Below are 14,948 nucleotides of genomic sequence, written 5' to 3' on the forward strand. Positions count from 1 at the left end.
ATTGAAGAAAATGGCAACCTCAACATTGAAGTTTACCGGAAGCCCACACACACGGACCAGTACCTCCTCTTTGGCTCCCATCACCCTCTGGAACATAAACTTGGAGTAATCAGGACCCTACACCACCGGGCAGAACATGTTCCCTCTAAGCCTGAAGGGAAAAAGAAGGAACACACACATGTAAAGGAAGCACTCAAAACATGCGGTTATCCTAATTGGACATTTATAAAGTCAGCAAAGATGCACAGAAAAGAAGATCAGACACCAGCGAGGTAGGATAAGAAGGACAGACGCAACAACATTGTCATCCCCGGTGTATCAGAGAAACTCAGGAGAGTTTTCTCCAAACACGACATCCCAGTGTACTTCAGACCCAGCAACACACTCAGACAGAAACTGGTTCACCCTAAAGACAAAACTCCTAAACACAAACTTAACAATGTGGTGTATGCGGTACAGTGCAGCGAGGAATGCCCAGACCTCTACATTGGAGAGACCAAACAGCCACTTCACAAGCGCATGGCACAACATAGAAGAGCCACCTCCACGGGACAAGACTCAGCAGTCCATCTGCATCTAAAGGACAAAGGTCACTCTTTCGAGGATGCAAACGTCCACATTTTGGACAGAGAGGACAGATGGTTTGAAAGAGGAGTGAAAGAAGCCATTTACGTCCACTGTGAGCGGCCATCTTTGAACAGAGGCGGGGGTTTACGACACCAACTGTCTGCCATCTATAATCCAGTTTTGAGATCCCTTCCCAGACGCCTTAACGCCCACTCACACCCTGGGCCATCTGACCTCAGGAAATCACATGATAGGGTGGGGCCAGGTTTCACAATGAGCTCACCCGAAACTCTGGCTGATTAGGACCCACACCCGCTTTCACACCTTGGCTCATGTGATTAGGTAGAGGATCATCAGGGGGTCCTTTGTCCCCCTTTGGGGGGGAAACTCCCACTAGGTTTAAATCTGGGACTCTCCACCATTTGACCTTAGAACTGAAGAAGCTTCTCGGATGAGAGGTGAAACGTCTTCAAGCAACTCAAGAAGTCCAGACGCTTTTCTTTCCAAGCTCCTTAGTCTACGATGACCTGGATGACTGGGAACCTTCACAGACTAAATGTTAAATGTTAAATCTAAATGTTAAATGTTAAATCTAAATGTTATATATAAATCTAAATGTTAAATGTTAAATCTAAATATTATATATAAATCTAAATGTTAAATCTAAATATTATATATAAATCTAAATGTTAAATCTAAATGTTAAATGTTAAATCTAAATATTATATATAAATCTAAATGTTAAATGTTAAATCTAAATATTATATATAAATCTAAATGTTAAATGTTAAATTTAAATGTTAAATGTTAAATCTAAATATTATATATAAATCTAAATGTTAAATGTTAAATTTAAATGTTAAATGTTAAATCTAAATATTATATATAAATCTAAATGTTAAATGTTAAATCTAAATGTTAAATGTTAAATCTAAATGTTACGGGAAACTAAATATTTAGCTAATATGCAAATTTATTGTACGGGTCAACGGAAATACCAAAATAAAAGCTTCAAGAAAACCTCCCGCGCTAAAGTGTGCCGGTCGTGGTCAGGTTGTGTGTCTGCGCTCCTCTCAGGGTCACTTTTGACTGCCATGAGCTGCTTCACCTGTTCCCTACCAGCATGTCCAGCGATTTAGCTGAAAACATTGGAAGAGCCGTTTTGTCGGCCATCCAACGATTCAGCGGTAGTGCACCCTCAACCTCACAAACGCCGCAGCACTTGGTAAGTTCATTGTATAGCATTTTGGACGGGTTGATAGCAGTGTTAGCAAAACTAGCAAAGCTAAATTACTTAGCTAGTCCTCAATTATTTCATTTGGTAGGCAGCAGACAGAGATCGAACATCATACAACTCTATTTATTTATTTATTTGGTAGGTAACAGTCGTTCTTGATGTAAATGTTTCCTTAGGAATCCAGCAATGCACCTGGACCAAGTAGACCTGCCGTCTCCACTGGGATACCGTACCGCTCGGTAGGCCTTCTTACACATATCATTTAGCTGACTGGTTTTGATATACAGTCAGGTTCATAAATATTTTGATACAGACACATTTTCTAATGTTGCTTCTGTACATTACCAGAATGAATTAAAATTGAAACGACTCCAATGCAGTTGAAGTGCAGACTTTAAGTTTTAATTCATTGGGCTGGACGAAATGATTGCATAAAAATGTGAGGGGAAAAAAGTAATTTGTAAACACAATCCTATCATTTCAGAGGCTCTAAAGTAATTAGACAAATTAAATAACTGAAAATAAAATGATAATTTCTATTACTTTATTCAAAACCCTTTGTTGGCAATGACAGCCTGAAGTCTTGAAGTCATGGACACCACCAGATGCTGGCATTCCTCCTTACTAAGGCTCTGCCAGGCCTTTACTGCATTGGCTTTCAGTTGCTGTTTGTTTGTGGGCCTTTCTGTCCTAAATTTAGTCTTCAACAAGTGAAATGTATGCTCAATTGGGTTAAAATCCAGTGACTGACTTGGCCATTCAAGAATATTCTATTTCTTTACTTTAATAAAGTCATGCGGTGCTTTGACTGTATGTTTTGGGTCATCTTCCATCTTTATTATTAAATGCTACCCAATCATTGTGACTACTTTTAGCTGGACTTAAGCAGACAAGTATGTCTCTGAACACATTCAGCTGCTTCAGTCCTGTGTCACATATTCAGTAAACACTACCAGTGCCACTGGCAGCCATGCATGCCCAAACCATCACACTGCCTCTGCCATGTTTTACAGATGATGTGGTATGCTTTGGATCATGAGTCGTTCCATACCTTCTCCATACTTTTTTCTTGCCATCATTCTGGTAGAGGTTGATCTTGGTTTTATCTGTCCAAAGAATGTTTTTCCAAAATTTTGCTGGCTTTTACTTGATGTTTTTTTTTTGTTTGTTTGTTTTGTAAAAACACTAGAATGTTAAATCCATTCTAGCCTTTCTATTCTTGAGAATTATGAATGGCTTGCACCTTGCAGTGAACCCTTTGTATTAGGACTGTTCGATATGACGATATAAAAACATCTATCATTTCATATTATACGCTATCATTTGTTCTGTGGTGTCGCAAAATAAACTTTACGTCAATATTTCTCATTGTTTTGATGGTCACTATAGTGGCTATATTAATTTCTTAATTTTCAAAATGCAAACACTACGTCTCAAATCAATTCCAGGCCTTTTATCTGCTTAATTGGTAATGACATCATCATTTTAATATGGACCCTAAATTAAAGCTGAGTCTGCACATCATGTTCATGATATAATTATGATTGGAAAATGTTTCAGTAAACGGGCAACAAAATAAAACTTGTTAGGGTCCAAAACACATTGACCTAACTGCAGGCCTTTTCTACTCTAATTGAGTGCTCAAAGCACTTTATACAACAGATCTCATTTACCCATTCACAGGCACAGATTAATACAAGCACTTTTTCTGTCCAACATTCGCACACAGTCATACTCAGATAAACCCATTGGGAGCTGTAGATTAGAGCACCTGGGGACTGAATCACCAACTTGACCAACAGTCACCAAATGCTAATCTACAAGATACAAAAGGTTCAGTTTTCTGTGTAATGGGTAGACAATAGTAAGATGGTCTGAGTCTACAGTTTTTTTTGTTTTTTAATGAACAGATAACAGAAACCTTACGGATGTATTATAATGCATAGGTGTCTATCTGTATCTGTGTTTGAATTCATTTCAGGTCCCTCTTCCATCAGTTCCTCAAGCTCATGCTACGCGCTCACATTTTGTGAAGAAACTGAACATTTAACAGTGTTTCCTGAAAACCCTCTGCTGTCTGATCATTTCCTGATAACATTTACATTTACAATAATTGATTACACAGGAGTGGAGAGTAGACTTTATCAAAGTAGATGTCTTTCTGAAAGTGCTGTAACTAAGTTTAAGAATATAATCCACCCACTGTTATCATCTTCAATGCCCTGTACCAACATAGAGCAGAGCAGCTATCTGAACGCTACTCCAACAGAGGTCGATTATCTTGTTAATAATTTTACCTCCTCACTACGCACGACTCTGGATACTGTAGCTCCTGTGAAAACTAAGGCCTCAAATCCGAAGTCCCTGACTCCGTGGTATAATTCTCAAACACGTAGCCTAAAGCAGATAACCCGTAAGCTGGAGAGGAAATGGCGTGTCACAAATTTAGAGGATCATCATTTAGCCTGGAGAAATAGTTTGCTACTTTATAAGAAAGCCCTCCGCAAAGCCAGAACATCTTACTATTCGTCACTGATTGAAGAAAATAAGAACAACCCCAGGTTTCTCTTCAGCACTGTAGCCAGGCTGACAAAAGTCAGAGCTCTACTGAGCCAACAATCCCTTTAACGTTAACTAGTAATGACTTCATGAACTTCTTCACAAATAAAATTTTTATCATTAGAGAAAAATTACCAATAATCATCCCACAGATGTAATATTATCTACAGCTACTTTTAGTACCATCGATGTTAAGTTAGACTCTTTTCTCCAATTGATCTTTCTGAGTTAACTTCAATAATTAATTCCTCCAAACCATCAACGTGTCTTTTAGAGCCCATTCCTACAAAACTACTCAAAGAAGTCCTGCCATTAATTAATTCTTCGATCTTAAATATGATCAACCTATCTCTAATAATCGGCTATGTACCACAGGCCTTCAAGGTGGCTGTAGTTAAACCTTTACTTAAAAAGCCATCTCTAGACCCAGCTGTCTTAGCTAATTATAGGCCAATCTCCAACCTTCCTTTCATATCAAAAATCCTTGAAAGAGTAGTTGTCAAACAGCTAACAGATCATCTGCAGAGGAATGGCTTATTTGAAGCGTTTCAGTCAGGTTTCAGAGCTCATCACAGCACAGAAACAGCTTTAGTGAAGGTTACAAATGATCTTCTTATGGCCTCTGACAGTGGACTCATCTCTGTGCTTGTCCTGCTAGACCTCAGTGCTGCGTTCGATACTGTTGACCATAATATCCTATTAGAGCGATTAGAACATGCTGTAGGTATTACAGGTACTGCACTGCAGTGGTTTGTATCATATCTATCTAATAGACTCCAATTTGTTCAAGTAAATGGAGAGTCCTCTTCACACACTAAGGTCAATTATGGTGTTCCACAGGGTTCAGTGCTAGGACCAATTCTATTTACATTGTACATGCTTCCCTAGGCAGCATCATTAGAAGACATAGCATAAATTTTCACTGCTATGCAGATGACACGCAGCTCTATCTATCCATGAAGCCAGGTAACACACACCAATTAGTTAAACTGCAGGAATGTCTTAAAGACATAAAGACCTGGATGGCCGCTAACTTTCTGCTTCTTAATTCAGATAAAACTGAGGTTATTGTACTCGGCCCTGAAAATCTTAGAAATATGGTATCTAAGCAGATTCTTACTCTGGATGGCATTACCTTGGCCTCCAGTAACACTGTGAGGAACCTTGGAGTCATTTTTTGACCAGGACATGTCCTTCAATGCACATATTAAACAAATATGTAAGACTGCTTTCTTCCATTTGCACAACATCTCTAAAATTAGAAATATCCTGTCTCAGAGTGATGCTGAAAAACTAGTTCATGCATTTATTACTTCCAGGCTGGACTACTGTAATTCTTTATTATCAGGATGTCCTAAAACTCACTGAAAAGCCTTCAGCTGATCCAAAATGCTGCAGCAAGGGTACTGACAGGGACTAGAAAGAGAGCATATTTCTCCTGTTTTGGCTTCCCTTCATTGGCTTCCTGTTAAATCCAGAATTGAATTCAAAATCCTGCTCCTCACATACAAGGTCTTAAATAATCAGGCCCCATCATAGCTGGACTGGCCATCGGGCATACCGGGCATTTGCCCGGTGGGCCGCTGGCGATTTTTTGTTTTTATGGGCCGATGGATTTTTTTTAAAATTTTCTTTTTAGGAAGGGTATATATAATGAAAGGTGTTGGATTGGCCAATTGGTCATGATCGACTCTGGGCTGGACCAATTACAGCCGAGGAGGCCGAATGCACCCTCCCCCTTGTTTAGCAATCTTATAGACGAACTAAAGAAAATGGAGAACAAAAAAAGGAAAGGAGATGTTTATGAAAATATCACTAAATCTGTCATTTATTAATTTTAATATTAATTAATGATCATGTCTCACCTGTAGTGTTCTTGGTCTTAATTTAAGGTTTCTACCATGTGTTGTAGATAGTTCAGGAGGTTAACTCGACCAAGCAGTCTTTTGTTTCCGTTATGTACTGTTTAAAATCCAGAATAGGAGAATGGTGTAGGTTTAAGTTTATTAGATTGATACATATATACCAACAAGGCAGTGTACATCAAAGCAGTTGTTTTCATGCAAAGGCTTTATGGTTTTTCCTATAGCGATTGACAGATGACGTGACTTTCACGCATTGCATGCCAGGAACTCGTGGCAAAACAATCCAAATACCGCATCAAATGCAAGCATTTGCAGCACCCAAGAAAACGTTCATTCTCCGGTTCCAATACCTTCTTGGTTTTCTTTGCCGCACAAAAAAAGAATGTACAAAACTAAGGAGAACAATGCCGGTCCGTACAAAGACAGACTTGATGAAAAGTCAAAGAAAAGATACGAGGAAAAAATCAAAGGAGTGAAAGGGTCAGACCCTTACGAGCACACAGAGTGGACAAAAGACGTTAGCGTGCTGCCCAACTTTAACCACGCTCAGATTTATAATTATACGGTTCTTGGAGTGAGTGCATACACTCATGAAGTTTTTAGTAACTTCAGGTCACTGCAACAAGCCCAGGTACAGTTTACCGACGGATGGGTACAGGACATTGAAATGCACCGTGTAGAACGAAAGACCATCGTACAAACAAAGGTAAGTTTACCAGTCTCACAAATCGTCTTCATAAATACACTATCGTTAACCGTTTATTAATATAACCTTTGAGCTCAACGGTAATTAATTAGTAGTGGAAATAATTTCTGGTGACAATAATATTGTATGCTGTAATCGCACTGGACAATTAGTGATACAAAACAACTGTTTTATCCTGTGAATAAAAGTATATGTTTTTGTCAATGTACTGTGTACAGAAGTTAAACGCAATATTATATACAATAAATAAAGAAGCATAGCGCGACAATTTCTGTTCAGCGCCAGACTTGCTTGTAACCTATATCACCAATTATGTTAAGAAAATGACGTATTAAGTACTACAAAACAATGACCTTTGTGGGAATGCTTGGAGCAGACTAACATGTGAGCTGGAGTGTTCTGAGACGTTATATTTGGTATATCCAGACCATCCGTTGGCTCTTACTTCGGAAACATGGCTTAAAAAATTTCTCTTCAAAGACATCCGATAAAAAACCCCGATATCTTTACCCGTCGGCTTCCCGTGGCTGTCATGCGACCGGCTATTGCAGTTAATAATACAACAGCTTCTTGCCATTTTTTGGGTTTCTTTTTATCGCTGTGTAACTGAGTTCAATTGAAAGCCTGCGTGCGCTAGTACCTCTTGCCTCAAGTTCCCAGAATCCTTTGCGGTTTTACCCTTGAATGACGTCACATTTTCAATCTCTATCCTGGTGGGCCGGTCTCTAGTCAAAATGCCCGGGCCGATTTTTTGTCCCAGTCCAGCCCTGGGCCCCATCTTATCTTAATGACCTTGTAGTACCATATCACCCCATTAGAGCACTTCGCTCTCGCTCTGCAGGCTTACTTGTTGTTCCTAGAGTATTTAAAAGTAGAATGGGAGGCAGAGCCTTCAGTTTTCAGGCCCCTCTTCTGTGGAACCAGCTTCCAGTTTGGATTCGGGAGACAGACACTATCTCTACTTTCAAGATTAGGCTTAAAACTTTCCTTTTTGCTAAAGCATATAGTTAGGGCTGGACCAGGTGACCCTGAATCCTCCCTTAGTTATGCTGCAATAGACGTAGGCTGCCGGGGATTCCCATGATGCATTGAGTTTTTCCCTTCCAGTCACCTTTCTCACTCACTATGTGTTAATAGACCTCTCTGCATCGAATCATATCTGTTATTAATCTCTGTCTCTCTTCCACAGCATGTCTTTCATCCTGTTTTCCTTCTCTCACCCCAACCGGTCGCAGCAGATGGCCGCCCCTCCCTGAGCCTGGTTATGCCGGAGGTTTCTTCCTGTTAAAAGGGAGTTTTTCCTTCCCACTGTCGCCAAAGTGCTTGCTCATAGGGGGTCATATGATTGTTGGGTTTTTCTCTGTATTTATTATTGTGCTATCTACTGTACAATATAAAGCGCCTTGAGGCGACTTTTGTTGTGATTTGGCGCTATATAAATAAAATTGAATTGAATTGAATTGAATTGAATTGAAATTTAACATCCTACACTTGCAAAATGGAGTATATCGAACCATTGGCAGGATGTTGTCCACGATAATAGTGCAAGGTGGAGAAGCACCAGCCTTTCTCTCTCCACATGTAGTAGACTACATTGTGTCAGGAGACATTCTTCAAGTACACCTAACACCGGATGATATAGGTGACCCTGAGTTAAGAGAGAATCTGAAAAAGGTGAATTGCAATATTATAACAAGAATATTGTAATATTTCCTATATTCACAAGTCTTCTGGTCTTCTTTTATAATATATAATAAATACACTTTTGGTTATTAGAGGCAATTCCATGTATTATATTTTCAATTTGTTTCCTTTTGTCATGATCCTGGGTCATTTTGACCCAGTGCCTTGTGTTTATTCTGATTTTGTAGTAGTTTAGGGTTGAATCTGGAGCTCAGTGTTTTATCAGCCCTACCTGTGTCTGTCCTCGGTGCTCTGTCATGTCCTCGTATTGTAAAACAGTCTGTATGTTTACTGTTTTACTTTGAAGGCTCGTGTTCTGGATTTCCTTTTCTGTTCTGAAGGTCTGTGTCTGTTATCGTGTTCAGCTTGTATCCTCAGGTCGTCGTGTGTATTAGGATCAGCTGTTCTCCCCTCCTGTGTGTGATTACCCGATTACCTGGTGTGTGTATATTTAGTGGGTGTCGGTCTGTGCTCGTTGTCGGCTTGTCTGCGTTTGTCTGTGTATCTCTGCATTTCTCTGCGTTAGTCCGCGTTCATCTGTGTCTCTCTGCCCCGCAGCCCTTTTGTATACTCTCAGGTTTGTTATTTAGTTTATCCCAGTTTAGGTCCTTTAGTTATTTGTCATGCCTCACTACCTGTTTGCCACCCTGCCACTTCTGTAAATAAACTCTCACTCATATCATCAGTCGGCTGCTTGCATTTTGGGTCCTCCTTTCCTCAACACGACTGCTGCCCCAGCCGTGACAGTACGAGCCGACCAAACATGGACCCACCAGCATCCGCACCCTCCCAGGAGTTTCGGGAGGAAGTAATTGACTCTGTTTCGAGGTTGATTAATCTCTGGCTCGAACGTGAGGGAGAGGAATTTCACCGCGCTGTAGAAGCCAGGCTACAGCAATTACTCTCTGCTCACCCCTGGCTACTGGACTCTCTTCATCCGCTCGCACAGGACTTCATTCTGAACGAGCTTCACCTTCACCCTTCAACCGTTACCGCTTCCCAACCCAGCCCGGCGGCGAATGTTTTGCTCTGCCCGCCGGGGAATCTGCGGCCCGGCCGCCGGATGTGGAATTACCCAGCCGGTCGGTGCTATCCCCAAGAAGGAAGCGACGTTCACGCCACCGACGCCCATCGCCACAGCCGGACCCCGAGACTTCTGAGTTGCCGGCTGTGGTGAGTAAAAGAGACAATAATTACGAGTTTTCCAATTTAAGGACTGTTTATTCTGGGGCCGTTTTCTGTGCAGCCAGTGAGGACTATGGTGTTTTCCCTGGCTCGCCTGCAACTGGCGTTTATAAGAATGTGTTTCCTGAGACCTTAGCTGCCCAGCCTCCAGGAGCTCACTTAGCTGCCCAGCCTCCAGGAGCTCACTTAGCTGCCCAGCCTCTAGGAGCTCACTTAGCTGCCCAGCCTCTAGGAGCTCACTTGGCTGCCCAGCCTCTAGGAGCTCAGTTGGCTGCCTAGCCTCTAGGAGCTCAGTTGGCTGCCCAGCCTCTAGGAGCTCAGTTGGCTGCCTAGCCTCTAGGAGCTCAGTTGGCTGCCCAGCCTCTAGGAGCTCAGTTGGCTGCCCAGCCTCTAGGAGTTCAGTTAGCTGCCCAGCCTCTAGGAGCTCAGTTAGCTGCCCAGCCTCTAGGAGCTCAGTTAGCCGCACGGCAGCCACAAGCTCAGTTAGCCGCTCAGTCGTCACCTCCATCACATTCTGCCTCACAACCCATAGCTCTGTCACTACCACAGCCAGACTTACTGCAAACTATGTTAGAATCCATAGCCCAGTCAATAGCTCAGTTGGTAAAAGAATCATCTGCCTTACCATCAGCTCAGTCTCCAACTTCACCACCATTGTCGTCCCAACCATTATTTCAGTCACCCTCAGTCCAGCCTCCTCTTCAGCAGCCACTAGCCCTGCGTCCTGTGTCTGTTGCTCCACCTGTACAACAATGCAAGTCATTTCAACCCGAAAAGAACTGTTTTTCGTCTGTTCATTCTAAGCAGAGAGACAAACCACACAATATTGTAATCAGTCCTCTAAAGCTGGTCATTTCAGAGACTGTGACGCACTTCAGGGCCTCCCCAGAGGCTGAGTTTCAGCCCTCAGCCCACTCTGGACCCCTGAAGGCTAAGACTCCAGCTGAGGACTGCACCCAGCTGTCGCTGCCTGAGCAGGGTCAGTGCTCCGCGCAGCTGCAGTCAGCCATGTGTTGTTCCAGAGGCCCACGAGCCTGCTGGTTCAGCCCTATGTGTGCCAGGGGCCCCTGTGCCCGCTGGTTCTGTGACCATGTCCGCTGGGGGTTCTGGAGAGCCCGGCCAGCCCATTCTAGTCTCCGCTGGGGGTTCTGGAGAGCCCGGCCAGCCCATTCTAGTCTCCGCTGGGGGTTCTGGTGAGCCCGGCCAGCCCATTCTAGTCTCCGCTGGGGGTTCTGGAGAGCCCGGCCAGCCCATTCTAGTCTCCGCTGGGGGTTCTGGAGAGCCCGGCCAGCCCGTCCTCATGTCCGCTGGGGGTTCTGGAGAGCCCGGCCAGCCCAATCTCGTCTCCGCTGGAGGGTCCGAGGGACCGCTCCGGCCTCCTGTCTCCGCTGGAGGGCCCGAGGAGCCCGTCCAGCCTCCTTCCTCGTCTGCTGGGGGGCCCGAGGAGCCCGTCCAGCTGCCAGCTGTTCCAGCAGCAGCTTCATCCACGCTGCCAGCTGCAGCCTCCGCGCCTTCATCCTCACCAGCTGCAGCCTCCGCGCCTTCATCCTCGCCAGCTGCAGCCTCCGCGCCTTCAGCCTCGCCAGCTGCAGCCTCCGCGCCTTCAGCCTCGCCGCCTGGTCCGGCCTCAGCATCTGTTCCTGCCTCGCCGCCTGGTCCGGCCTCAGCATCTGTTCCTGCCTCGCCGCCTGGTCCGGCCTCAGCATCTGTTCCTGCCTCGCCGCCTGGTCCGGCTTCAGCATCTGTTCCTGCCTCGCCTGGTCCAGCTTCGGCTGCAGCCTCCGAGTCAGCCTCAGCCTCGTCAACACTGCCGTCAGAGCCAGCTCGCCCTGTGCCACCTCATCCTTGTTGGCCGCTTTCCAGGCCTCTAAGCTGGCATCATGGCCGTCGAGGGCGGCCTCCTGAAAGAACTCGCTGCCACCGCTGGCTTCGCGGCCAACCTCCGGACCTGCTCTGCCACCGCCGTTGACGTGTGCACGGTCGGCCACCTGAACTGTTTGCCCGTCGCCGCCGTTGCCGTGTGCACGGTTGGCCCCCTGAACTGTTTGCCCGTTGCCGTGTGCACGGACGGCCCCCTGAACTGTTCCACTTCGCCACCGCTGCCTTCCGCGCGGTCGGCTTTTGGATTCGTGTCGCCAACGTGGCCGGCCTCCGGAGGTGAACTGTTTCAGACTCCTGAGTTGTCAGCCTCCGGGCCGGCCTCCTGAACTGTGTTTTGGGACCCTGTTCGAGGACTCCAGTGTGTGTATGTTGTGTTTTGGACAATCCATTCAGTTCGCTGGAGTTTGTTTTTGTTTGGTTTTGGTCCCTCCTTCCTGGACCCCCCGCCGCCCGCCCTGGGTTGGTCGTCTGTTTTTGTTTTGGGCTGTCTGGAGCCAGCCGTTGGAGGGGGCGTGCTGTCATGATCCTGGGTCATTTTGACCCAGCGTTTTGTGTTTCCTTGGAGTTCACTTTGTGCCTTGTGTTTATTCTGATTTTGTAGTAGTTTAGGGTTGAATCTGGAGCTCAGTGTTTTATCAGCCCTACCTGTGTCTGTCCTCGGTGCTCTGTCATGTCCTCGTATTGTAAAACAGTCTGTATGTTTCCTGTTTTACTTTGAAGGCTCGTGTTCTGGATTTCCTTTTCTGTTCTGAAGGTCTGTGTCTGTTATCGTGTTCAGCTTGTATCCTCAGGTCGTCGTGTGTATTAGGATCAGCTGTTCTCCCCTCCTGTGTGTGATTACCCGATTACCTGATGTGTGTATATTTAGTGGGTGTCGGTCTGTGCTCGTTGTCGGCTCGTCTGCGTTTGTCTGTGTATCTCTGCATTTCTCTGCGTTAGTCCGCGTTCATCTCTGCCCCGCAGCCCTTTTGTATACTCTCAGGTTTGTTATTTAGTTTATCCCAGTTTAGGTCCTTTAGTTATTTGTCATGCCTCACTACCTGTTTGCCACCCTGCCACTTCTGTAAATAAACTCTCACTCATATCATCAGTCGGCTGCTTGCATTTTGGGTCCTCCTTTCCTCAACACGACTGCTGCCCCAGCCGTGACACCTTTTTGTTAAAAAAAATTTTTATTGGTGAAATACAGCCAAATAAACCAAAACCAAAACGTTTCGAGTCCAATTAAAATGAACCATCTGCAGTATTTGTGTACACTGGTAAAAAAACAAACATTTAAAGTGTTTTTCTTAAATATTTAGGTTGTAAATGCAACAACTCAACATGATTTGGAGAAAGCAGTCAGCTGCTGCGACTCATGGCGATATCAAGTTGAAGGTCTTCCACTCACAGTCACCATGGCCAATAAAGATCTGTTTGTGAAAAATGCAGCTCTATACCTTGCAGTCCTGCAACGGCAAAGCTGTTTCGATCAACTAACTGATGGCTTGTCCTACTATGGAGTGAGATTTATATTTTTTCTGTATCAATTGGTCATTATTTTATAATAAACATTTAGAGTGAGCTACTTTTGTATTTAAAACTGGAATTTAACCATTATTTAAACTTTTCTGTCTAGATTTTATCACTCCTGAGAGAGAACCCCAGTTTGCGTGTTCTGCTTGACCTATCGGGGGAGGACAAAGATCTGACAGCCAGTTTAATTGCTGGGGTTCTCAGGCCAAGCTATTCTGTCCTTGGGAGCAACAGAAGAGTTAGAGAGGAGCTGATGGTGGTCAAATTTCGGGAATTTCTCCAGTGTGTCGAAAGTAAGCAGAAATTCACATATAATGTAGTCTGGCCATGAAACAATTCAGGACGCTAAAGTAAAACTTAATTTGTCTTTTTATGTCACATGCACACACAAAACAGGAATAAAGATGTATGAAAGCTTACAACTGACAAGCAAAGCAAAGACAGAACCTCTGTATTTTTATAAATACATTAGTCATCATTTAGTTGTTAGCTCAAGCTTTAACTATTTTAGTGTCCCCAGGTTAACGGGGGTTTTTCTTTGTTTTTAGATAAAGAGCTGAGAGACGCACTTGGAGAAAGGACTCTTACCAAGGATGAAGAGGCATTTGTGAAGGCTTTGAGGCCTGGTCACATCTTGGCTTTTGCCACCGGGAGCAGCAAGGTTCCAGCCATAGGTTTTCAACCAGCTCCTAAAATAACATTCATTCACGATGAAAGCAAACATCTCCCGATTGCACACACATGTGCAAATGAGCTTCAGCTTTTTGTGAATGAAACAACAATGGCTGATGATGATGCTTTTCATTACTACTTCTTAGTAGCACTCATGAATGGAGCTTTATTCAGCACCATCTAAACATGTTCCAAAAAAGTGAAATTAAAATGGTGGGTTTGTTAACTCTAATCCTGTTCGTTAATTGTAGTTCCAAGTAACTTTGCTTCATACAAGATAGTTGAAATAAATTCTGACTCCATTTAATGTTGAAATGTAATAATTTTCAAAGTTTCAATAGATTTATAAAAATGCTAACTCTGTATTTTCAACAACAAATCAATAAAGTCACTGGTGTAATACAATTAATAATTTTATTAAGCTTTTTCTTTTTTTAAACAAGGACATTTCAAAACAGTTTATGCACAGAGTATACTAAACATGCTTTGTAGAACAAGCCAGGATTACTTAGACATCTAACAGCAACATTTATTAAGACTATTGCAACTTTAAAATGATTAGCACAATACTGTAGATAATCTTGTGAATTGATTTAAAGACTGACTGTTCCATGTTGATAATTTTCACTGTTATACTGTATTACACTGTTACAGTGTGAATTTGATGGCTTTACTGCAATCTGAATAACTGTTTTTACCCATAAACCAAATGTAGTCGTAGCCTTCTGAATAGCCTATGAGTCACTATCAGTCATTAACTTTGAGTCCTTATGTGGCAGGAGGTATCACTGCTAGAGGGGAGGGGGCTTCTGCAGTAGTACAAAAAACACATTTGCTGTACAGCATTTAAGAATACTAAGTGTCATCACTCTTTGGAACATCACTGGTATCCTGTGGTTGAGGTCACACATTTACAAGTTTGTTAAAAATATACTGCTGTGTTCGTTGAAACAATGTTTTACCATTATTGTTGTCTTCTTCAAAAGGGTGAATGCTTGTATATAGCTCTTGCAAATCGCTGTCATTTAATGGGACAAACCTACTTTGAGAGTTTGACAAGGAGGGTATGGAGACCTCT

General features: G+C 43.4%; 1 protein-coding gene across 4 annotated transcripts; it reads left to right on the top strand.

Moving 5' to 3' along the window:
- The first annotated feature begins 1,515 nt into the window (after positions 1-1,515).
- Positions 1,516-14,101, top strand: LOC120439717 (G2/M phase-specific E3 ubiquitin-protein ligase-like). 4 transcript variants are annotated; one of them, XM_039610628.1, is made up of 5 exons: positions 1,516-1,792; positions 1,981-2,043; positions 12,985-13,185; positions 13,302-13,491; positions 13,747-14,101. In XM_039610628.1, exons 1-5 carry the CDS (start codon positions 1,691-1,693, stop codon positions 14,052-14,054), a joined length of 864 nt encoding a protein of 287 aa, XP_039466562.1. In that variant the 5' UTR covers positions 1,516-1,690; the 3' UTR covers positions 14,055-14,101. The 4 variants fall into 4 exon arrangements, 3 of the variants coding, with proteins under 3 accessions (XP_039466562.1, XP_039466564.1, XP_039466563.1); XM_039610630.1 differs by having other exon boundaries at positions 13,323-13,491; XM_039610629.1 differs by lacking the exons at positions 1,516-1,792; positions 1,981-2,043 and adding an exon at positions 8,424-8,608.
- Positions 14,102-14,948: the final 847 nt, after the last annotated feature.

Source organism: Oreochromis aureus, linkage group 4 (genome assembly GCF_013358895.1).
Source record: "Oreochromis aureus strain Israel breed Guangdong linkage group 4, ZZ_aureus, whole genome shotgun sequence".
Taxonomy (NCBI): Eukaryota; Metazoa; Chordata; class Actinopteri; order Cichliformes; family Cichlidae; genus Oreochromis; species Oreochromis aureus.

What these genes read in the sequence shown, in the direction of transcription:
- LOC120439717 (XM_039610628.1), top strand. Translation starts at nt 1,691, where the DNA reads ATGTCCAGCGATTTAGCTGAAAACATTGGAAGAGCCGTTTTGTCGGCC. An exon ending in CTGGGATACCGTACCGCTCG is followed by an intron (nt 2,044 to 12,984) that starts GTAGGCCTTCTT and finishes TTAAATATTTAG; the next exon opens with GTTGTAAATGCAACAACTCA. An exon ending in ATGGCTTGTCCTACTATGGA is followed by an intron (nt 13,186 to 13,301) that starts GTGAGATTTATA and finishes TTTTCTGTCTAG; the next exon opens with ATTTTATCACTCCTGAGAGA.